The sequence below is a fragment of the Rhincodon typus genome, chromosome 22 (genome assembly GCF_021869965.1).
Source record: "Rhincodon typus isolate 14 chromosome 22, sRhiTyp1.1, whole genome shotgun sequence".
Lineage (NCBI taxonomy): Eukaryota > Metazoa > Chordata > Chondrichthyes > Orectolobiformes > Rhincodontidae > Rhincodon > Rhincodon typus.
The window spans coordinates 46264234-46289233 of NC_063353.1; the positions used below are offsets into that span (position 1 = coordinate 46264234).

Genomic DNA, 25000 nt, shown 5'->3' on the forward strand with positions numbered 1-25000 from the left:
CAATTCACTACCATGTTCCCGCTTTTGCCACATCCCCTTTTGATCTTTTTAGCCACAAGAACTCTATCTATCTTGAAAACATTCAATATTTTGGCCTCGAGCCAACAAGGTGCAGGGCTGGATGAACACAGCCGGCCAAGCAGCATCATAGGAGCAGAAAGGCTGACGTTTCGGGCCTAGACCCTTCATCAGGCCTGCTGTGTTCATTCAGCCCTGCACCTTGTTGTCTTGGATTCTCCAGCATCTGCAGTTCCTACTATCTCTAATATTTTGGCCTCAAATGCTTTCTGTGGTAGAGAATTCCACAGGTTCACCACTGTCTGGATGAAGAAGTCTCTCCTCATCTCAGTCCTAAATGACCTACTTTGTACCCTTAGACTGTGACACCTGGTTCTGGCCTCCCTGGTCATCAGGAATTTCTTTCCTGCATTTACCCTATGTGGTCCTAACCTTAATTTAACCAGTTTCAATTAGAACCCTCTTCATTCTTCTACAATTCCACTGAATATAGTCCTAACCAATCCAGTCTTTCTTCATATGTCAGTCCTGCCATCCCAGAAATCAGTCTGTTAGAGTCCATTCAGATGAAGTATTTTCAAAGTGGAGATTTATGTTTTTGTTGAAACCAAAAGTCCGAAAATATGTTCTTCAATTTTGTCAGAGTTCACTTTCTTTTAATGATTTTTTGTTAGCAATAACATTGAAATATGTTTTGAATATCCTCCAAATCAAGAGGAATTTATGACATCGAATAATTTTTGCTATTAGCTCTAACACCTGTAATCCCCAGATCTATATGTATTTGGACTAAGTATAGCTGATCCTGTAAGATGACTGTATCTTGAAGTATTTAGTCTGACTTTCTGTTTTGACAATAGGACACAATGCACTAAAAAATTTAATAACTGATAGTGACCATTATAAATATTAACAAAATTTAAATTGGTAAGCAGATAATCTAGTTATTATGACTTCTCCCTTTTCATGCTTTCTGTTTTTTTTGAGTCACCTTTTTGCCCATTTTTTTCATGCCTGTTTCTCATATTCTGTCTCGCTTTCTTTATGCAACCTTGCATAACGAATTGCTAAATGGACATAGTTCTGGAGCTACCACTTCAAATGGAAGTATAACTTTCACACAAGTTGATGCCTTCAGAAATAGATGGGGGAGGCATAGAAAGGAAGGAAAATATTTTGTAGTAATCATTTAAAGCAGCTTCATCCGTCTTTGTAGTGATGTGTGAAGTCAAATGTCAGCATGTGTATAGAAAATGGAAGTTAATTTATGATTTCCATTTCGTAGCTTGAAAGTGTTTGCTTACACTTGCAGCCACAAAATAAATTATAAGGCGGAACCAAACATATATCAATAAATGAGTGCAAAGCCTTTTTTTATTGAAGCTGTACATTATTCATTAGACTGTAGATACCAAGTGTATTTGGAATGGGTTGCCATTGACACTGCCCTTTTTTTAGGGCTGCATAACATTTTTATTTGGTTAAAAATACTTTTTTTTCATGTTGGTCATTTGGAAAGATTGTTCTCTACTTTTGATTACTTTTCTCTGGATCTGGGCTGTATTGAAAATTTAGTTCTGAACTTTAAGGATGTAGATTTATTTTTCTAATGGCCAGGACACTTTGAAAGTGGTACATGTGACAATTGTGATTGGGCATCTGTAATTTCCTAAGTTATCCTTTGAAAGGGCCGCATAATGTGGTAAATTCAGGACATTCTGTAAATTGAATCTACTTCAATATTGTGAAGACAACTTGCTGGTATGCATCTAGTACCATTCTACCTGGAAAGAAATTTTCTTTAGTTTAGTTACAAATAGATTAAGCTAGATTAGCATTTTCATGCATATTTGCAAACTAGATTTGAGTGAAAGAAAATAGAAAATGCTGGAAGTATTCAGCAGGTCAGGCAGCATATATGAAGAGACAAACAGAGTTAACCGGTCCGTGAACTTTGATTAGAATGGACTTGAAAAGTTAATTCTGTTTTCCTCTTCACAGTTCCTACCTGACCTGCAGAGCAATACCAGCATTTTTATTTTAGTTACTCATGCACGTGGGTCTTGCGGGATGGTCAGTGGCTTGGAGGGGAGCTTGCAGGTGGTGTTCCCACATTCCTGTTGACCTTTTCCTTCTAGATCAAAGTGGTTATGAATTTGGAACGTGCTGTCTAAAGAGTTTTGGCGAATTTGTGCAGTGCATTTTGTAGATTGTACGGTAGTATGTACAGAGTATCGGTGATCAAGTTGAGCATTTGTGGATGCGGCACCACAAACGGGCTGCTTTAGACACCTTTGTAACAACCACTGCTTTCGTGGGATTCTAAGTCAGAATCTCTCACAACTTCTGTTCAGTTATTAGAGAGACCCAACTGTTCTTGAAATAATGGATTTCTGTGTTGCGTTGCAGATGTGAGAGGACGCAAACCTTTGCTATCATTTTAATGGAAAATACTACAGAACAATAAATAGCTTTTTTTACTTTTAGCCTTGTTTATCAGTAACTTAGTACTGAGCAGAATGGTAATTAGTTTAGTGTCAGTAACTTACTTGCACACCAGAAATTCCATTTTTTTTCCTTTATGCACTGTTGTGGGTTGAACCAGATGGTTTGCACCCTTAATGTCCTGTTTCACTTTGTGACAAGCTTCTAATTGCCAAGATTGCCCATCTCCACGTCTGTCTCTGCTTCAGATCAGCTTCTGAGCTTCATGTACATGCCTTTTTGCTTCTGGACTTTATTTCAGTGCTTTTTATAAATTAAAAACACATCTAAAGCTGTTCTGTGCATCTCTGTATTCACACAAAGTCCAGTTCACCCATAACTGTTCTGGTTGTTGACTTACACTGGTTCACTTTCTGGGAACATCTAGATTTTGAAATGTTAAAATTATTATCCTTTGTCTTTAAACCTCTCGTGGCCCCTCCTTATCTCTTTAACTTTTTCCAGCCTTGCAACCATCCCATTACCACAACCCTATCCCCCTCTAATTCTGATCTGTTAATTGACCTACCCTTGATAGCTCTGCATTTCTATCTCTCCCCTTTTAACTTATCCCTTAAAATCTATCTGTTTCACCAAACCTTTGGTCGCCTGTTCTCAAACAAGACCATAAGATGTAGGAACAGAAGTAGGCCATTGAACCAAATGAGTCTGCTCTGCCATTCAGTGAGATAATGATTTGGTAATCCTCCGCTCCACTGTCCTGCATTTTCCCTTTAATCCTTGATACCCTCACTGATATAAAATCTGTCCATCTCGGCTTTGACAACCCAACCTCAACAGTTTTCTCTGTGGTAAAGAATTTCGCAGATTCACTACCCTGAGAAAACAAATTTCTCCTCATCTCTGTCTTAAATGAGAGACTCCTTATCCTGAGATTATGCCTTATACTCCTAGACTTTCTCGTAGTAAAACAACCTTTCTGCATCTACCTTATCAAGTTCCCTAAGAATTTTGCTTGTTTCATTCTTCAAATTACAATTAAAACAGACCCAACCTACTCGCCTCTCATAAGAGAGCCCCTCCATACCCGGTATCAACTTAGAGAACCTTTTCAGGATTGTCTCCAATGCCAGTATATCCTTCCTTGGATAAAGGACACAAAACCGTTCATTATATTCCAACTGGAGTCTGTGTAGTGCTTTGTAAAGTTTTAGCAAAGCCTGATTACTTTCATACTCCATTCCCTTAGAAATAAAGGCCAACATCCAATTTGTCTTCCCTATAATCTGTTTAACTTGGATGCTAGCTTTTCATGATTCATGCTTGAGGACTCCCAAAACCCTCTGGCTTTCTGCAGTATTTCTCCATTTAATTATTATTCAGTCCCTGTATTCTTCCTGTCAACATGCATAACTTCATATTTTCATCCATCTGCCAAGCTTTTGCCCACTTGCTTAACCTGTCTATATCTCTCTGCAGACTGTTTGTTTGTGTCATCCTCAGCATTTGTCTTCCCGCACTATTTTTGTGTCATCCACAAACGTGGCCTTCATAAGTCACCATCCTCTCTAATTTGTTAATATGTATTGTAAGTAAGTGTGGCCCCAGCACTTATCCCGGTGGTACTTCTGCATGTGGGCTGCCATCCTGGGAATGCCTCACCTCCACCCCTGCCCCTGTCCCTACCCCCACCCCCTTAATCCAACACTCTGACTTCTGTTAGTTAGCAAAACCTCTATCCTTGCTCATACAATCTCAAACACCATACACTTCTAATTTATCAAAGTTGCCTAATGTATGGCCCTTTTTTTTTTATTCCCTTAATAAATTAAGGTGTTCCATTGTCAATTTTCCAATCCTCTGGCACTTTGCAGAATCTCGGATTCTTGGAAGATTACTATTAGTGCATCCAGTGTCTTTATAAATAATTCCTTCAGTATTCCTAGATTGCATTCCATCAGGTCCAAGGGACTTACCAGTCTTTAGCTTCATTTGTTTTCTCCAGCACCTTTTATCCTCTATTTATTTCCTTTCCTCTGTTGCCCCTTCATTATTTAATAATTTTGAAATGCTATTGGTGTATTCTACTGTGAAGACCGATGGAAAGTATTTATCCAACTATTCTGCCATATCCTGATTCTCCATTACTGTTTCTCCAGCCTCATTCTCTAAGGGGCCTGTGTTCACTTTGGCTTCTCTCTCTTTCTCTTTCTTTTTATTTATTGAAAGAAGCTCTTGCTATCTGACTTGATATTATTTGCTCCTTGTATGGTTCTGTTTCAAACTCTGCTTATGTTGCTGTAAGGCACGTTTTGACTCTTTCCCTACAGGAAGGGATGTAAAATAATGCACATTGTTCCTGACCTCTGAGATTACATGTAATCAGAGGACTGAAGAAATTACACAGTTTTCATTAGCAGTGTCAATTAATTTTTTTTAAAAATGAATGGCTTTTAGGTGCTAGATGTTGCTACTTTGCCTTAAAATTATCATTTTATCTGGATTACAATATTTTTTCTACTGAATGTCTTCGGTAAAGGAAACCAATTCTGTTAAATGGTAATGATTTATTAATTGTGATCTATCATTCTTGGAGCTTTTGTTTTCTTAAGCATTATTGATAGCCCATTTTGCTCAGTTGGTGAGTTCTTGGAATCTGTCCTTTAGAAAGCTCATCTGTGGGACTGACGTACCTTTCATTTTATTGTACTGATTTTAATTGCTGAAGTTCAAATATTAACAATGCTCGAGCCACTTTTTGCTTCACTTTGATCCTGTTTAGTTGATTCTTCATTCCAAGTCTTTAGATTTGTGATGTGATTTATTTTAATCATTAAAGGAAACTTTTCTAACTCATGTTTTCCATTTATTATAATGGATTCCTTTTGGAAATTGACTGATTCCATGCAAAGTATTGACAAAATGACATAGTTTGGAATTCTTATTAACATTATCCAGTGGTGAGTGCCTGTTATCCTCTGGGTTTCTTTTGAATGTTGAATAAACTGTAGCTTTGTGCTTTTCATGCCTACACATGTTGTGTTATTATGAACTAACTAACTTAAATAATTTCTTGACTTGCTAAAAAAGCGTATAATGTACCTTTTAAAATTATCCAGTTATAGGGCAAAAATGTGTGAAAAGTGCAATACTGCTTTGTGAGCAGTATTCCTGCTTTACTAATGGAGCCAAATTGTATTTCAAAAAATGCTCTAGGTATTTTTTTTTCTGCCGGATATGGCCATTTGTAGTGTTTGTTATTCACCAGAGATGAGCTACATCAGCATGTAGCTCAGTCAAGTTTTGGATTCTTGAACAGACTATTTAACGCTGATGAGCATCAAAATAATTTTTATCTTGAACCAAATTCAGAGAATTATTTCCTTGAATTCAGAGTAACTAGTATTTTGTATTAGTGGGAACCAGAAAGTTAACTGTGCAAAAAATGAGTGCTGTGGGATAGATATATGTTTCTACCTTCGACGGTATCAAAGCCAAGCGTTTTGGAACTGAGCAATTCACAACTACATGCATAGTAAAGCCACATTCTCTCAAGAACGCTTCTTTATAGTTGCTTGGTAATGCAGATATGCAGACCAACCTTTTCATCTTGCTGTCATCAGTACTGTTGTAAAGAATACCAGCTTTGAAAGACAGCAACAATTTACATGACTTGAGAAGCTCAGTGCTGGTTGGTTGACAAAGTGGACTCTGGTCAAGGTGCTGTCATAGAGAATGTGCCCATGAACAGTCACACCAAACCTTTCTGTTTGAATTCAAAGAAGGCGCGTCCACTGTGGTTGAAATGTGCCATAGGCTGTAAACCCAGAAGCAAAGTCACCCAATTGAAAAGATGTAATGCCCTGGACCAAATCCTTCTGCCAGCAGAGAACTGAGATCTGCTTATAAATTATATGCAACTTGTAAGCCATGTTGTGAGCCCAACTTAAATTTTAAATTGAAGTCGCTGGGAAAGCTCAGCAGGCCTGGCAGCATCTGTGAAGAAGAAAATCAGAGTTAACATTTCGGGTCCAGTGACCCTTCCTCAGAACTCAGTTCTGAGAAAGGGTCATTGGACCTGAAATGTTAACTCTGACTTTCTCCTTTCACAGATGCTGCTAGACCTGCTGAGCTTTCCCAGCAACTTCTGTTTTTGTTCCTGATTTACAGCACCCGCAGTTCTTTTGGTTTAAATTTTAAATTGGTTATTCGTGTAATTCTAGGCATATTCAGAATCGTTAAGCACTGCTTAATCGTGGAATCCTATTTGATAATGGGTTGTGTTTTCTGGGTTTTGCGAGCACTGACTGGTTGGTTGGAAACAGTAAGTCTGCATGTTGCAAACAACCAAGATGCTCTGGCAGTATACCACGTTACTAGTTTCTGTGGTAGACAGAATGACTTTTTTGGCTAGATAGCATCTGGAGAATACCAGTCATTGCATAATTGTAGAGTGAAACAGCTGGCTTCATCTGTTGGTCAGTTTTGAGACACCTTGCCTTAATTTAAGGTAGACTCTCTGTCTACTTTTTAGGAGGAAATGCAGTGGCTATAGACCTGTTTGAGTTTGCAGGCTGAATACTCAACTCTGATCTGAAAGAAATGCATTGTCTTCAGAATAGATTTGATATTAATGACTCATCGATGGCCACAGGTGAGGTGCTGGAAGACTGAAGGTTGGCTAATGTGGTGCCACTATTTAAGAAAGGTGGTAAGGAAAAACCAGGGAACTACAGACAGGTGAGCCTGACCATCAGTGGTAGGCAAATTGTTGGAGGGAATCCTGAGGGACAGGATTTACATGTATTTGGAAAGGCAAAGACTGATTAGGGATAGCCAACATGGCTCTGTGTGTGAGAAATTGGGTTTCACTAACTTGATTGAATTTTTCGAAGAAGTAACAAAGACAATTGATGAGGGCAGAGCAGTGGATGTGATCTGCGTGGACTTCAGTTAAGCATTTGACAAGGTTCCTCATGGTAGACTGGTTAGCAATGTTAGATCACACAGAATAGAGGAGAACTAGGTATTTGGGTACAGAACTGGCTCAAAGGTAGAAGAGAGAGGATGGTGGTGAAGGGTTGCTTTTCAGACTGGAGGCCTGTGACCAGCGGTGTGCCACAAGGATCGGTGCTGGGTCCACTGCTTTTTGTAATTTATATAAATGATTTGGATGTAGATAGAGGAGGTATGGTTAGTAAGTTTGCAGACGACAGCAAAATTGGAGTGTAGTGGACAACTAAGGGGGTTACCTCGGAGTTCAACGGATCTCGATCAGATGGGCCAGTGGTCCGAGGAGTGGCAGATAAAGTTTAATTTAGATAATTTGAGGTACTGCATTTTGGAAAGGCAAATCAGGGCAGGACTTATCCACTTAATGGTAAGGTCCTGGGGAGTGTTGCTGAACAAAGAGACCTTGGAGTGCTGGTTCATATTTCCTTGAAAGTGGAGTCGCAGGCTGACAGGACGGTGAGGGAGGCATTTGGTATGCTTGCCTTTATTGGTCATTGCATTGAGTAAACAAGTTGGGAGGTCATGTTGCAGCTGTGTAGGGCATTGGTTTGGCTACTTTTGGATTATTGCGTGCATTTCTGGTCTCCCTGCTATAGGGAGGATGTTGTGAAACTAGAAAGGGTTCAGAAAAGATTTATGAGGATGTTGCCAGGGTTGGAGGGTTTGAGCTATAGGGAGAGGCTGAATAGACTTGTGCTATTTTGTCTGGAGCGTAGGAGGCTGAGGAGTGACCTTAGAGGTTTATAAAATCATGAGGGTTGTGGATAGGTTAATAGCCAAGGTCTTTTTTCCTGTGGTGGTGGAGTCCAAAACCAGGAGGCATAGGTCTAAGGTTGGAGGAGAAAGATTCATTTTCAAGCAGAGAGTGGTGCATGAATGGAATGAACTGCCAGAGGAAGCGGGTGGAGGCTGATAGGATTACTACTTTTAAAAGGCATCTGGATGGGTATATGAATAGGAAGGGTTTAGAGGGATACGGGCCAAATGCTGGCAAATGGAACTAGATTTATATGGGATATCTGGTCAGCTTGGACAAAAGGGTCTCCTTCCGTGGTGTATATCTCTGACTCAGGCCCTGTTGATGAGTCCTATTAAGGCCAAACTTATATTACATAGTCTGAGGGCTGTTGTGATAGTGACTCTACCTGAGTCAAAAGGCCTAGGGTCAGGTCCCACCTGCAGAGATGCTGACAACATCTGAACGGGTTCATTATAAATTAGCTACTGAGTATGGACCTGTAAGAATCCCAATACATATATTGACCAGTGTAAGTGGGCTTGCAGTGGAGAATTATAGAGAACTCATTAAGGGATTCCTCATTTAGTACATCAAGTTTAAAAAAAAAGTTTGCCAGGCTGTTCCAATTCAAAAGTGAAATAGTAGGATGGAGCTTAAGGTTTGCAAAGAAATCTTAACGTGCAGCTGCAGATTCTAATATTGTAAGTGAATCAACTGCATACAGAAACATGCAGGATTGGGAGATGAGTCTTCAACTACCCAAGAGAGTTATTCTTGGATTTTTCTGTCAAACGTTTTCTGAATAACTGTTGAGATTGGTATATTTGGAACTGTTCAAAGTCTCTGACCTCTACCCCAGAGTTGGTAACTTGTGACTTTTTAGGAGGGTCCTGTGGAGTCGGAAAATTGCCCCTTGGAAGTTCAAACTTACTGGACAGTTCCCACCGAGACAGTGCATCATTACTTCCAGGGACCCCAACTATCTGGAGACCAGAAGATTAATGAATGTCAGTGAACTGGAAACTTATTTAAAAACTGAAAGAATTGCGGATGCTGTAAATCAGGAACAAAAGCAAAGTTGCTTTGGAAAAGCTCAGTAGGTCTGGCAGCACCTGTGAAGGAAACAACAGAGTTAATGTTTCAGGTCTGGTGACCCTTCCTCAGAACTGTGTGTGTGGAAACTTATTTAATTTTGTGAAATTGGTTATAGTGCTTTGAATCATGGTAAAGAAAATGTTAAAAAATTACACCAGTAACTGTTGAAATGACTAACTGCTAACTCATAAACTTGTGAAGTTGTTCATTTTGGCAGGAAGAATAAAATACAGATTATTACTTAAATGGAGAATGACTGTGGAATTCTGAGGTGTAGAGGGGGTTTTGGTGGTCCAGTGTGCAAGTCACAAAAATAATGCAGGAATAGCACAGAATCAAGCATAGAAGCTGGGATCAGGAGTAGGCAATTCAACCCATTGGGCCTGAAGACTAATGGAATCAAGAAGACTAATGGAATGCTATTCTTTCTTACAAGAAGACGTGAACATAAAAGCAAGGATGTAATGCTTCAAGTGTACAGAGCATTGGTGAGACTCCGTCTCTAATACCATGTTTGGTTTTGGTCTCTTCATACCAGGAAGGATGTAAATATGTTGGAGACAGTTCAGAGGTTTGAAAGATTGATATCTGGAGTGAGAACGTTGCTTTACGAGGATAGGTTGAACAGGGTGTTGTTGTTTCTACTGGCATTTTGAAGAATGAGAGTTGACTTAATTGAGTATAAAATTCTGAATGGCCTTGATAAGATGGAAATGGACAGGATCTTCGCTCTTGTGGGTCAGTCCAGACCCAAGAGGGCACTGCTTAAAAATTGGGGATCATTTAGAATGTTTTTCTGAGCTTTACAGCTTTGTAATTCTGCCTCAGAAGGCAAGGGAGGCAGGGTCTTTGCTTTTAAGACAAAAGTAGGTAGATTCTCGTTAGGTAACAACAGGCTGTCAGAGATAGGTGGGAATTTGGAATTTGAAATGCAAGCAGATCAATCATGATCTTACTGACTGGCAGAGCAGCCCCAAGGAGGACGCTATTTCATATGTTCGTGTTATTGTTAGCTTTCAAGTTTATTCTTTAGAATGGGAACAGTTGGACTTTGATTTCCCAGACTTTGCAAATACTTGAAAATAATTCGCAATAACGGTGTCTGCAAATGCAGTCACACATTGTGCATTTAACATTGTCACCAGAAAAAGTTTCTTTTAAAAGAAAGATTCCCAGCTTTAAAGAAAACTGCGCTTTTTGCATGAACATGAGATTCTTGTGATTAGACTAAATGTCAAGCCCTGTGACATGACTCTGTGAGCTCTAAGTGACAATAGTAATTGTAGTAGCGTTAGTCAAGCAAATTAACAATTACCATTGACCTATTATTAACAGTTTTGATGGCAGAGTGGCGCATAAAAAATTATGATGTGACGTATAATTTCCTGAGACTTCTGCACCATAAAAAGTGCTTCCAACTTAGATGTACCATGATTAATATACGAACGTTACTATAACATTTAATGTTACTATAATTCTCTAGGAAATTCTAGGTCCAGGTGTCTATCATATCCTGTGTAAATACTTGGAATGCGTGTATGAATAGATAGTTATTGAAGTCATATAATTCGAGGTTATGCTTGCCCTAACTATCCTTTAATAGGGTGTCTGTTCTAAAATAACTGTCACAAAAAAAATTGGATTGACATAACACAATGTGGAGCAGGACGAACACAGCAGGCCAGGCAGCATCAGAGGAGCAGGAAAGCTGACATTTCAGGTTGGGACCCTTCAGATTTCTTCAGTTTGCAATTTCTGCAATTTGATGGGATCATGGCTTTAATTCCATTGCTTCCCTGCCCTCCCCATAACTCGTGACTCTCAGAATCTATGTAACTCAGCTTTGAACATATTCAATTTGCAAGCCTCCATTCCCTTCTCCACAGAAGCGAATTCCAAAGTGAAACCAACTTCTGAGACTGAGAGGAGAAATTTCTCCTCATTCCTGTATTACATCAGAGATCTGTTTTATTTTTAAACTAAGTTCTGTAGTCCTGCATTCCCTCATGAGAGGAAGCACTCTTCTTCATTCACTGTGTAGTGCACCTTTTGTCTTGCATGTTTCAATAGGTTGTATATTTCATTCTCCTCAGCTGTGAATGTAGGTCCAATCTGGTTAGCTTTCCTTCATAAGATAACCCTTTCACACTAGCAATCAACCTAGTTAGTGCACCTTCTGATTTACTTCCAGTGCAAGTAGAAGAATATAATTTACCTTAATATGTACAACATTTTATCTGATGTGATGGTTCTTTTGACCAGTCTGTGTCCTGCACTCTGCTACTGCCCTGTTTCACTAATTATAGCATGTCCAGTAAACAAGATAGTAATAGACTACCTTCGAAATCTTGATTAAATGAAAAGGAATCATTTTAGCTTTCATTTGAATAAAAACTTCTTTTGTCTAAAAATTATCTTACTAAGGGATTGTTTTGAAGTCAGTAGTTTGACTGGTAATGTATAGGTATCAAATTTAAAACATCAAAGTATTATTTAAAATGGTTTATAGGCTTGCATTATTTTTCATTCATGTATATTACAGTTTGCCCACTCCTAATTGACTAGTTTCTTGGCTGAAGAATGGGAGAATGTCCAGGTCCTATTCCTATCCATTTTAATCAAATTTTTTATTTGATTTATAGGTTACTCTCTTTGTCCTGAATATTCCAATTCTTGTGGTTTACTTTGCACCAGTGATAATGACGACCAATAATTTACCAAGAAAAATGCTTACTCTTTTTGATATTAAATCATTGGCATTTTGCAGCAGCCTGGTGCTTTGTGACATTTCTTCTGTTGAATATTGAAAACCTTTTATTCATAAAACAATGTGGTGAATTTTACTATTGAGTTACCATATCTAGTGCTGTCCTTATATATACCAGTTGCACATGAGTCTTGATGGAAAAAAGATCTGAACTATACATTTTAAATAAATTCCCAACTACATCCCATCCTAAAGGATGTGTGATTTTAACTTACGTTTAATTTCACAATGTTATTAGTAATTAAATAAAACAAATACATTGTTTTTTGTGCTAGTTCAGTGTTCTTTATATTACCAGGACCAGCAGCATAAATCAACCAGTTATTTTCCTGTGCGCAACATTTTGAATGCAAATTGCCTCTCATTTGTCTGCATGAATAACATAAATAATCCATTGGTGCAATGTTTCATTTGTAACTTCAAGCAGTTGTGATATAGCTTAATTTCCACCTACCAGTGCTTATGTTTACTTCATAAAGCAATTACTGTGTTCTAGTGGTTTGAGATGTTTTTGTTAATTCCAATAATCTTTGTTAATTTTGCAGGTATTGGAATGGATACATGTGTTATTCCCTTAAGACATGGTGGACTTTCTCTAGTTCAAACAACAGATTATTTTTATCCCATTGTTGATGATCCTTACATGATGGTGAGAAATTTTTAATATATTGTACATAATGAGTCACACTAATTAGACAAAATACAAGCATTTACTATCCAAGTCTACTGATTCACTGTTTTATGCACATGATAGAAAATTTGGTATGTCAAAAAGTATTGAAATTTAAAACCCATCTGCATATTTTGTTCTTCTACTTTAATCTCTGATTATTACTATGTTGATGGTTCTGTGAACTATGAATACATTTTATATTTTAAAAGCAATATTTATAACCTGTGTTCCTTGTAATCAAATGTATCAAGTTTAACTGCAACTGTCAAGTACTCTGTATTTTATGTAACAAGTCATTTTATCTGTGACAGCTCAACATGTTGTTTTGGTCATCTGTTTGAGTTTTGACCTTCATTTGGTGATTAAGGCTTACATACAATTAGAACATCTGCTGTACATTAGTTGGTCTCTTGAAGGTTGATTTATTTTCCACCCCCAGCCCCCTGAAAAAAAAATTCTTGCCTAATTTGGTGAATTCTGAAGAGTTGCTTAAACTGATGTATCTTGTATTCTGGGACAAATCCCTATCTATGCTTTCACAAGTATATTATAGATCAATTATGTATTACTGTTGCTTCCATTTTTGACATGGGCAACGTTTCTCGACTTTCTACTTTGTCAGAACGGAAGCAGTAAGGGTATAACTAGAGGAACATAATTTTTTTTAGTGTTTTTATTATGTGAAGTTAATTGTAAGAATTTTATTTTAGGAGCTAAAAATCTCTACTGTCCTCAAAAATCCAATCTGATAACAGTGCCACGGGAGATCCATTAGATTTTATTTTAGTCAGAGGATGTGGCCACCACTTCATAGCCAACAGCAATTACCCATCCCTAATTGCCTTTGAGAAAGTGTGGTGGGAAGCCACCACTTTGAATTGTATCAGGCCTTGTAGTGAATGTACCCCCACCAAAGTGCCTTTAGCTAGGCAGTTCAAGCATTTTGACCCAACCACAACAACTGGCAATTATTTAAATCAAGATGGTGTGTGACCTGGGGGTGCTGCTGTTTGTCCTTGTAGTGGTAGAAGTCACAGTTTTGATAGGTGCTGTAGAAGGAACCACTATGACCATTGAAGTGCATTTTATAGGTGCTAAGCACTTCAGACATTCAATAGTTCTTCTTGATGAAAGAAGCGAATATTTAAGGTGATGGATGGGTATCATCAAACAAACTGCTTTTTTTCCTGAATGTTGTTGAACTGAGTATCTGTAAGATGGATTTATTCATTAAAACCAACGTTTTATGATAAATACCGGTCTAAGTTTGACCAAAAAATTTTGCAGTACCCTTGGCCTAATTTACCTTTTAAGAATCAAAAATTTGTTTGAATTCCTACGTTAAAGATACGTTGGCTAAAATAATATAGGTTAACAAATATGTTAATTAAGGAATGTGACAATATTGTTAGCCACCTACAGTTTTCTTAAAATTAATTTTAAGATACTGATGAAGTAAGTTTGATGATAATATTTGGACTTTCTGGTGTAAAATTTCACTAAGCGCAAAATTATATTATTGTGACTCGGAATGTGTTGCCAGTGGCTGAAAACTTTTGAGTTATTTGTAAAAAAAATTTTAAAACACTGGGGTCAAGTGAAACCATTTGATTTTGTTCATCTTTTATGATTTTATTGGGCTGTATTTACATTAAAATAAATTATCGATTGACTCAATACATTATTAACTCCAGAGGAAGTTCCCAAAAGTCTTCACTCAGATTTGACTCTAATATGTGATCATACGATTTTTATTCTTTCTCATAACTGACACTTCTGACTTTGAAATTATTGTCTAAAGTTCTTTTTTCCACTGTTTTCCAGTACAGTGTCTTTTTACAACTGACAAAACTGGGCACACAATTTGATTTTACCTGGGACAACAGTGTGTGGCATTGCCACAATGACACCACACGCAAACTGGAGGAGCAACACCTTGTATTCCGCCTCAGGACCCTACAGCCTGATAGCCTAAACATGGAATTCACCAGTTTTAAAATCTCCCCACCCCTGGCCTTATCCCATGCCCAACCCTCCCTCTCAACCTCGCCTCCTTGACCTGACACAACCTGCCCATCTTCTCTCCCACCTGTTGGACCCACCCCTCCCACTGACCTATCCCCACCACTCCCTACTTGTGCTCACCTATCACCATCCCACCCACCTTCCCCAGCCCCACCCCTCCTCTCTCTGTTTATTTCCCAGCTCCCATTCCCCTCCCCATTTCTGAAGAAGGGTACTGATCCGAAATGTCAACTTTCCTGTTCCTGTGATGCTGCCTGACCTTCTGTGTTCCTTCAGCTCCATACTGTGTTATCTCTGACTCTAGGATCTGCAGTTCTTGCTATCTCTGATTTTACCTGGGCTTTTTTGCTTTGCTTATATACTTCAGCATTCTACTGGCTTTGGGATCGTTGTGTTGGTTGAATATAGAACATAGAACAGTACAGCACAGTACAGGCCTTTCGGCCCACAATGTTGTGCCGAACTTTTACCCTAAACCTAAGGTCTATCTAACCTCCACCCCTACCTTATATTATCATCCATATGCCTATCTAATAGCCGCTTAAATCCCCTAATGAGGCCGACTCCACTACCCTCTCCGGCAATGCATTCCACGCCCCTACCACACTCTGAGTAAAGAACCTACCTCTGACGTCTCCCCTATATCTACCGCCACTCACTTTAAAACTATGCTCCCTCGTAATAGCTACCTCCACCCTAGGAAAAAGTCTCTGGCTGTTCACTCTGTCTATACCTCTGATCATTTTGTACACCTCTATCAAGTCACCTCTCATCCTTCGTCATTCTAAAGAGAAAAACCCTAGCGCGCTCAACCTTTCCTCGTAAGACCTTCCCTCCATTCCAGGCAACACCCTGGTAAATCTCCTCTGCACCTTTTCCAACGCTTCCACATCTTTCCTGTAATGACGCAACCGGAACTGGACACAATACTCCAGATGTGGCCGAACCAGGCTTTTGTATAGCTGGAGCATAACTTCACGGCCCTTGAACTCGATCCCTCTATTAATGAAAGCTAAAGCACCATACGCCTTCTTAACAACTTTATCCACCTCGGTGGCAGCTTTCAGGGAACTGTGGACACGAACTCCAAGATCCCTCTGCTCTTCCACACTGCCAAAAATCTTTCCGTTATTCCGCTTTCAAGTTTGTCCTTCCAAAATGAATCACTTCACACTTTTCAGGGTTAAAGTCCATCTGCCACTTCTCAGCCCAGCTCTGCATCCTATCAATGTCCCTTTTGTAACCTAGAACAGCCCTCCACACTATCCACAACTCGACCCACCTTTGTATCGTCCGAGACCTTACTAATCCACCCTTCCACTCCTATATCCAAGTCATTTACAAAAATCAGAAATAGAAGAGGACCCAGAACAGATCCTTGTGGTACACCACTCGTAACTGAGCACCATGTCGAATATTTTCTGTCTACTATCCCCCTTTGTCTTCTAAGGGTCAGCCAATTCTGAATCCAATCTGCCACATTTCCCCCTATCCCATGCCTCCTTACTTTCTGCATGAGCCTACCATGGGGAACTTTATCAAACGTGTTACTTAAATCCATGTATGCCACATCCACTGCTCTACCTTCATCCACGTGTTTGGTCACCTCGTCAAAGAATTCAATAAGGTTTGTGAGGCATGATCTACCCTTCACAAATCCATGCTGACTATCATGAATCAAACTGTGCCTATCCAAATGATCATAAATCCTATCTCTCCGAGCCCTTTCCAATAATTTGCCCACCACTGAAGTAAGACTAACTGGCCTGTAATTTCCAGAGTTATCCCTATTCCCTTTTTTGAACAAGGGAATGACGTTTGCCACTCTCCAATCTTCCGGCACTATACCCATGGACAGTGAGGACGAAAAGATCATCGCCAAAGGCCCTGCAATCTCTTCCTTCGCTTCCTATAGAATCCTTGGATAAATCCCATCAGGCCCGGGGGATTTATCTGTCTTCAAGTTCCTCAAAATTCCTCGTACATCTTCCTTACTAACGTTCACCTCCTCTAGCCTACCAGCCTGTTTCACACTGTCCTCCCCTACAACTAGGTCCCTCTCAGTTGTGAATACTGAAGAAAATTATTCATTGAGGACCTCTCCTATCTCTTTAGGCTGCGTGCACAAATTCCCTTTACAATCCTTGATCGACCCTACCCTTACTCTGGTCATTCTCTTATTTCTCACGTACGTGTAAAAAGCCTTGGAGTTTTCCTTGATCCTATCTGCCAAGGTTTTCTCGTGCCCCCTTATAGCTCTCCTAAGCCCTTTCTTCAGCTCTTTCCTGGCTAACTTGTATCCCGCTAGAGCCTTTTCCGATCCTTGTTTCCTAAACCTTACATAAGCATCCTATAATATGTATTCTGAAGCTCCCAGATTTCTTTTCAATTTAGCTATTTCAGCAAAGTTCATGGTGTATTTGTCTCACTTTTCTATTTTGTACAGTGCTTTGCACTTGTCACGAACATTTTTCAGTTTGCTATTTCGGAGCTCCTTAAATTCTGTGCCCCCTCTAGTTTAGTAGCTTTTGAAAAATGCATGCAGGTTTGATCTCCTAATTTGAATCCAGCATTGTAATTTTGAAGCACAGATCCACAGTCACCTCCCCTGACTCTGACATCTTTCTTTTAAGAAATACCTATTGGCCTGCTGTTTCTGTCAGCATTGCTAATGTTTATCCTAGGTCCCACAAGCTTGGAACTTAATCAGTAGGTTTTCATGTAGAACTTTATTAAATATGTCTGCGAAATCCAGGCGCACTGTGGTAAGGCTTTCCATAGTTCTGTTGTTTTAGAGTAATTTAGAAAATGATCAGGCAGAATCTTTGAACGGAATCTGACAGGGAATTGGATGATGTGGTCAATGGCGAGAAATCTGGGAGAATTGTGTGAGAAGTCCATTTAGATATTCCTCATTTTTGGGAGCAACTAGCTGCATTTTCCATCAAAGTTCTGGACATCGAGATAAGGTTCCCTCTAGGCAGCAGTGAGATGCCTTTACAGGGAAAGTACAGCTTATCAGCCTCATTAATGATACATCTTGCCTCATTAACATGAGGCTTCCTATCCTTCCACCATCCACAAGGGAATTGGATGCTGAAAATTCCCAATATTAAAGTCAAAGTGGGTAAGAATCTCTACAGCATGGACAGAGGCCATTTTGGTTCATTGAATCCACATTGATACTCTGAAGAGCATTCCACCCAGACCCAGCCCTGCCACCCCATCCCCCATAACCCACATTTGCTGTGGCTATTCAACCTAACCTGCACATCCCTGGTCACTACAGGGCAATTTAGCATAGCCAATCCACCAAACCTGCACATCTTTGAATTGTGGAAGGAAATCAGAGCATCTGGAGGAAACCCATGCAGACATGGGTAGAACATGCAAACTCCACACAGATATTCACCCAAGGTTGGAATTGTACTCGGGTCCCTGGCATTGTGGGGCAGCAGCACTAACCACTGATCCACCATGCTGCCCTGGCAACTCCAGCATTCTTCTCCAGACCATCAATTTGGACATCCAATAGTACCATTTCTGAGCACACTTCAGGGCATTGACCTGATCATAGTTTGCAGCAGTCCTCCATCAAGTCGAGGGAGATAGCCTTCAGTCAGGGGTCCCAGCACAGTATTTCAAGGGCAGACTCCAATATCAGTCCAGGTGCTTGTGCATTGTCAGTTGGCCACCTGGGCAATCAGGTTCCTTCCTTCATAGGAGATGAAGGGCCAAATGTCGGACAGCCCACCACATACACATCTTGCCTTTTCTGCTTTATCATGCACTGTTTTCTCCTGGAATGAGAGCGAGGAAAGGATTGAGTGAGGTGAAAGTGGGTGGCACAGCTGTTAATGCTGGTGGGGGAAACTGGTGAAGCCCTTTGTATGACTGAATAGTCAATACAGAAGCTATTCAGGGTTAGGAAGGTGAAGTGTTGGCAGTGAGGGAAAATGCTTTTCAGCTACAGCAAATGGTAAAATCAAGCTAGTATCGGACGTTAGGCATGCCTAGGGCAGGATGGAACGCTGAAGAGCCGGGTTTCAGGCAATTATGTGAGGAAACTCGCTGAATCGCGCAGACAGCCTCCATGAAACATGACTAAATTGGCACAGCCTAAAATGTAAGATTCAGCCCTTTGCGTCAGAATAGATTCAGAATCATAATCTTTCAATAAATTGTAATGACCAGTTGTTTTACCTAAAAATGAAGACCAGTTGACCTGTATTAGCTCATGCCTTTCATTATGGGTATCTTGTTAGCAAACTATGCAACTAACCTTTTATGAGAAGAGCTCATTTCCTCCTTGCATGGCTGATTGTCTCACAGATTTTATAGTCATCTGATTTCCCCCTTATAATGGATTAATGTGCATGAAAATCATCTCGTGACTTATTTCTCCTGAATCCAGTACAATTATATTAATACCGGCATGCATGTAAAATATGTTTCTAAAATTGCACAACTTGTTGTAACTGAAAAAAACTTAACTTGTAATGAATGCTGAAATTATTTAATAAATGACAAAAATATTGATCTGTGGTGGTTAATACTGCTCCTGCTCTTCACTTCTTGCTGCTCAGAAGTTAGATTGGGCTTATCCCTCAGTAAAGTTACAATGTGATGGACACTATCAGAAGTCTGGAAACAGAGTTGGAGGTATAATGCAGACCACCTTCTGAAGTTCTGTGATAGCAAAAACATTGCTTGAGTACAAATTTTCTTCTTGTAGGCATTATTCAGCATCAGTACTCTGGTGCCTGGCAGAACTTGTGAACCATATCAGCAAGTAGCCAACCTTTGACCTGATTGGTTGAAGTAGAGATGAAAGAAGCTGATGCCAGGGGCATGAAACATGTTTGCTATAATACTTACGCTTGCAAACAAAATGCACATTTATGGAGTGTTGTCTTTATTGAGAGAGATGGCGAGAACACGATATCGTGGCTCAGTGGCACTTTGGACCCTAGGGAAATTTATAGTGCAGGCTGAAACTACCATTTAGCCAAAACGAACCATTCTTTTGCACCATGCTGTGACTTGTGTGTTTCTTTTGTGTGAAGAGCCGCAATCACTTTCCTACTATACACTGTGCAGTAACCTGCAAGATATTGTCTGCAGCAGCCTGGAATGACCGCATGGTTTAAAAGTTATGAACCATTATGACCTTAGCACCTACAGGCAGTGCTATTCATGCCCTGTTTTGTGACTTTACTGGCATTTTACAGTGCAGTTGTGGTTTGAGAATTGCTATCTGAACACCACCTGTGAATGTAGTCTCCTCTGTAGTATTGTCTCCTCATTCTGTGTAATAGAACACCATTAACTTAAAGCAAGTTAGTAAATTTATATTTACATGAATTTTATTTGGGATCCACAATCTCTAGACTTTGCTAGAATTTATAACTTTTGATCTGTAATCTCCAGATAAAGTATCTGTTTGTGTATTGGGGTTTTCCTTTTGAAGAATCACTTTGATTTCATATTATTTATCGTCTGTGTTCTGACCTTTGTTTTCACTCCTCCCTTCAATTTTAACAGGGTCGTATTGCTTGTGCCAATGTTCTAAGTGATCTTTATGCCATGGGTGTCACAGAATGTGACAATATGTTGATGCTGCTTGGAGTCAGCAATAAAATGACAGATAAGGTAAGCTAGAGTATTACCAAGGGCATCTAAATAATGCTAGTAGTATATTGAAGTTTCCAGAGTTTAATCTTTCTTTAAAGATAATGATCAATTAACCAATGTAATAGTAGAAATGAAAAGAAAAAGAACTACAGGTGGTAAGTTGTGAACAAAAGCACTAGGAGTACACGGCATCTGTGAAGCAAACACGTGAGCAGCATTTCATATTCATACACTTAGAGTCATTGAGTCATACAGCATGGAAACAGCCCCTTCAGTCCAACCAGTCCATGCCAGCCATAATCCCAAATTAAACTAGTCCCACTTACCTGCGCTTGGTCCATATCTCTCTCAACATTTCTTATTCGTGTACTTATCCAGATGTCTTAAATAGTGTAACTTGTACCCACGTTCATCACTTCCTTTCTGTGCAAAAAGTTGCCCCTCGTGTCTTTTTTTTAAATCTTCCTCCTCTCACCTCAGAAATATGCCCCATAGTCTTGAAATCCCCACCCTATGGAAAAGACACTTGCCATTCACCACTTCTTTCTTTTTAGCTTTAAAGAAAGATATGAGTCCAAGATAGCAATTGCTAACTGTGAGCGATTGATAATTCTTGCTTCTTTTAATCAGTGTTTTGCTGGGTACAGTTAGAATGGTCTTCTCAGGTTCCAGAACAACATAACATTTATCTTAGAATGCAGATGAGACCAGAATTACTGTCTTCAGGCTGCAACTGTCAATTCACAATACATGCGTATTTTGACATTAGTGCTGTGCTGGTGAGTATTTTATATGTAACTGAGAAGTAAAGACTGCTGGCTAAGTTGGTAAAGCAGTTTAGTGATTTTTCTTTTTAAATAAAACTTTCAAAATATATAATTGTACAGTTTTTGTCCATAATCATTTCTAGAAGAATATAGAACTTTGTGATTGTCTGGTGTTCTAGGTTTCTAGGGTTAATTTATGGTTGTATGACCGCATAATGAGCAGAGGTGGGTTCTTCTCAATGAGAGCGAATCTGTGGCGGCCACTCTTGTACATATGTATCTGAATACATGTTCCAGGGTAAATTTGCCAGAAGTGTTGAAACAGTCCATCCTCACTCTCAGCCAGAACCTGAATATCTAGACCAAGGTGTAATGCTTTTACAAAGAAAAACAACCACATGAACCCTACCCTATAAAACTGTACACTGTCAATACTTAGAAGGAAATTTTTTATCACTCTACAAAGAGTGCATTGCAGGCCTCAAGTCAGTTCTGGCATGGAAGTTTATATTGATAAGTATATCTCATATTAAGATTTTACCATTGATTTGTGTGTTTGCAGCCTTGGGGAGTTATTAGTTTTATCTGTTAATAGTTTATCTTTCCCTGTGGTCCCCTGCTGGTATCTGTCTAGCAAGTATTCCAGACGAATGCAGTTGCTAATTGCAGAGAGTATGGACTGCATCTACGTGCATTTCTGTATTATCTGGATTGTGGTAAGTCAGCATGAAAGCAATAATAATTTGAATGTAGATTACCGAATGTCAATAGTGTAAGCCATGCTCATGCTGACTTTGTTACCCTTTTTACGCCAGGTTTGAGCCCAGTTCAAATCTCTTCTGACCACAAATGAAAAGGCTGCTATCTGAATTGGATTTGGGCAATTTGAAGCTAGGTTTTAATTGTTAGATGCAGACCAATGTTGGTACTTTGCAGTCACAATCAGCAAACTCATTTAGAGACCATGTGGGTGCCTCAAGTGAAATGTGAAACAATTCAATTTGATCAGTTGGAGTGTTGAACCACTTGTATGCCTATCCCTGGGCCCTTGTAAATTAAATATAAATGTATACGTCAGTGTTCCTTTTGGGTTGTTTTCTTAAACTTGGATATTTACCATTTTTTCTGAAGAAGGGTCTAGGCCCGAAACGTCAGCCTTCCTGCTCCTCTGATGCTGCTTGGCCTGCTGTGTTCATCCAGCTCTACACCTTGTTATCTTTATTTACCGATCAAGGTGTTCTGACTCTGGATTGACCAGTCAGCAACTTAATGCTGCAAATAACAGCCTTTTTCAAATCCTTGGATTTGTGGAATCAAGTAGAATAACATAATGTATAAGAAATAGATCTAAGTTATCTCAGTCAAATAGATTGGGTTATCAGGAACCAGTGCCTTCATATTGGCTCCTGCCAGGCCAAGCATTAGATCTGCTTTTGAGAGGTTGGGGCTATTTTGTATGATTGGGTAATTGGCAGGAGGTCTGCATTTAACCCAGCCATATATCAGTCTCTAATGACTTAATAAACAAGAAATAGAAAACAGTTTTGATTAGACCTCTTTAAAACAATTGCTAATTATAGATAATTGATATTGGCCTTTTGTATGTTCCTTGCAACCCAAGCAGTTTAAAACAAAAGTGGAGTGGTTCGGTATGCAACATAAAATTTATATCCTGACTTGTATAACAGGTTATTAAAAAATGTTTAACAGCTGAAACTGGCTTTTAAAGGTAATTTTAAAGTCTAATTGTGTTTTACATACAGGAGCGGGACAAAGTAATGCCACTAATAATACAGGGTTTTAAAGATGCAGCAGATGAGGCAGGTACATCAGTAACTGGTGGACAAACGGTATTAAACCCATGGATCATTTTAGGAGGTGTGGCCACAACAGTCTGCCAACCGAATGAGTTCATCATGTAAGTTTAATCTTTGTATCTACAATTATTCTAACGGAAAAATGGTTGAGATGTTTAATGGATCAAAGGTTATGGGTATTTTTGCGTTGTTCAAGACAAATGCTTGTGTTTGTTGTTCAGGGATTTTTCATTTAAAGTTTCTAGTAAATTTCATCCCAAGTTTATGAGGGATTGACTGTAAACTGAAATGGGTTGGAACTGATAACTGTGGAGCTACAATTTAACAGTATGCACTTGCTTTCTTTTCCACTCTGTTAACAGTCTGTGCAATTCATTAAACCCAGCCAATAGTGAACTTTTCCAGTCACCTAAAGGTTACAATCCAGTTGACACAAGATGCTGGACAATATGGCACTAAAAAAAAATTGTAAGTGTCAAAATTGTCAAAATCTTGCATTATCCGCAATCAATGTTCAAGTCCTCACTAAAGAATAAAAATTAGCCCTGAAAAGGCAGGTAACAGGTTTCTCCAATGCATTGTAATAATTGGATATTACAAATGGACAAAATATCGGGTATTTCTTTCTTCCCACGGGAATTTACAGTCGTTATATTTTTTAAAAAAATGTATCTGAGGTGTTAAAATAGAAGCCCAGCTCATTCCCACACATTTTAGATAAAATATCTTCAAATACAAGTGACTACAGTTTGGTTGCACTCAATAAATAGTGTTGCTTTACATGCGCTGAAAAATGTCTCTAAACTTTTTTGTAGCAATTTTAAGTTGCAGACATAATTTGTTCAAATTCATTCATAATAAACAACATTTTATAAAGCTTAATACCTTGTTCTGTCAATGTACTAATTGTTTTTTTCTGAACTGTTTTTTGAAGCACAAATCTTTGTTGAGCTCATCTTTCAGTCATTATCTTTGAGATGGAAAGCACAGCATTTAGCATTTATGAACACACCCTTGTGTAATGCCACTCTGACATGAGTATTTTTAAGTACGACTACCCAATTTTTTTTTTTTACGGTGGGTGTTGGGCATTTTCAGTGGATCCTGAAACTTATTCATTTTTGGTAACTCAAAATATGGTATTATTCTCCAATTTAGCTTGAAACCAATAGAAGAAACTTTTATTTTGTCAAATTTGCATATTCTAAAAAATCTCATCTTGTAGGGGGGAAGCATAAATTTTTAATGTTATCCGTTAGAAGTTGTCATTTTGACAGGTTGAACATTCAAAAATTTCACAGAAGAAAGTTTTGACTTTTTGAACCTTAAAATGCATCAATCTAGAGTCGGAATTTGCTGCAAATTTATGTACTTAATGTTCCTTTTCACGCCACAAGTTGCAGTATATTTTTTACTTCAGAATTCAGTACAATATCAATGTAACCAAAATGTAATAGTTAGAAAAATGAATTTTATGTACAATGCATTTGAAAGTAGTTATATTTTCCTTAAGAAAAAAAATCATGACTCAAAGTATTGATGCAATGGAAATCTAAGTGACACTTTTAGCTGTGCTTGGTTGTATTTAAATGAATACTACGTGTAAGTAAATACTTCTGATTCACGTTTGAACCAGAAAATACTTAATTTCTAAGGTTTCCAAGTCTTCCTAAGACTCTTGTGGGAAATATCTGTAAGATCTATATATGCATTTAAGCTGTGACGGTACAATGGCTTTAAGAGATGTGTTTTGTTCTAGTTTCCTTCTATGAAGAGAGGTTGAGATAGAGGTGTAGAGCAGACTGTTCCAAGCCAATAAACAGCTTGAGAGGCCTTGGAGTTTTTTTTTAAAAGGTTGGAACAGTAGAAACAGTGTGAATGGGTGGAGTCGAGTTCCCACAGAACCAGGGTTTTAGCTTAGCTTTCAGCAGATGCTGGGATTTTGAAGCTGTCTTACATCCCTCCCTGCTACAGCAAAACACTTGAGTACTCTTTCTGCTGGAATTT

The 25000-nt window shown here is 38.9% G+C and overlaps 1 protein-coding gene across 1 annotated transcript; it reads left to right on the forward strand.

Annotated features, from left to right (window-relative positions):
* The first annotated feature begins 12627 nt into the window (after window positions 1-12627).
* On the forward strand, window positions 12628-23559 carry sephs1 (selenophosphate synthetase 1). The gene is made up of 3 exons (XM_048610456.1): window positions 12628-12726; window positions 20320-20427; window positions 22940-23559. The coding sequence occupies exons 1-3, from the start codon at window positions 12631-12633 to the stop codon at window positions 23096-23098; spliced, it is 363 nt and encodes a 120-aa protein (XP_048466413.1). The 5' UTR covers window positions 12628-12630; the 3' UTR covers window positions 23099-23559.
* The last annotated feature ends 1441 nt before the right edge of the window (window positions 23560-25000 follow it).

Bases quoted from the DNA above. Each gene is read 5' to 3' on its own strand.
- sephs1 (XM_048610456.1), top strand. From the start codon at position 12,631: ATGGATACATGTGTTATTCCCTTAAGACATGGTGGACTTTCTCTAGTT. The intron at 12,727-20,319 runs GTGAGAAATTTT...CAATTTTAACAG, and splicing joins TTGATGATCCTTACATGATG to GGTCGTATTGCTTGTGCCAA. The intron at 20,428-22,939 runs GTAAGCTAGAGT...TTTTACATACAG, and splicing joins GCAATAAAATGACAGATAAG to GAGCGGGACAAAGTAATGCC.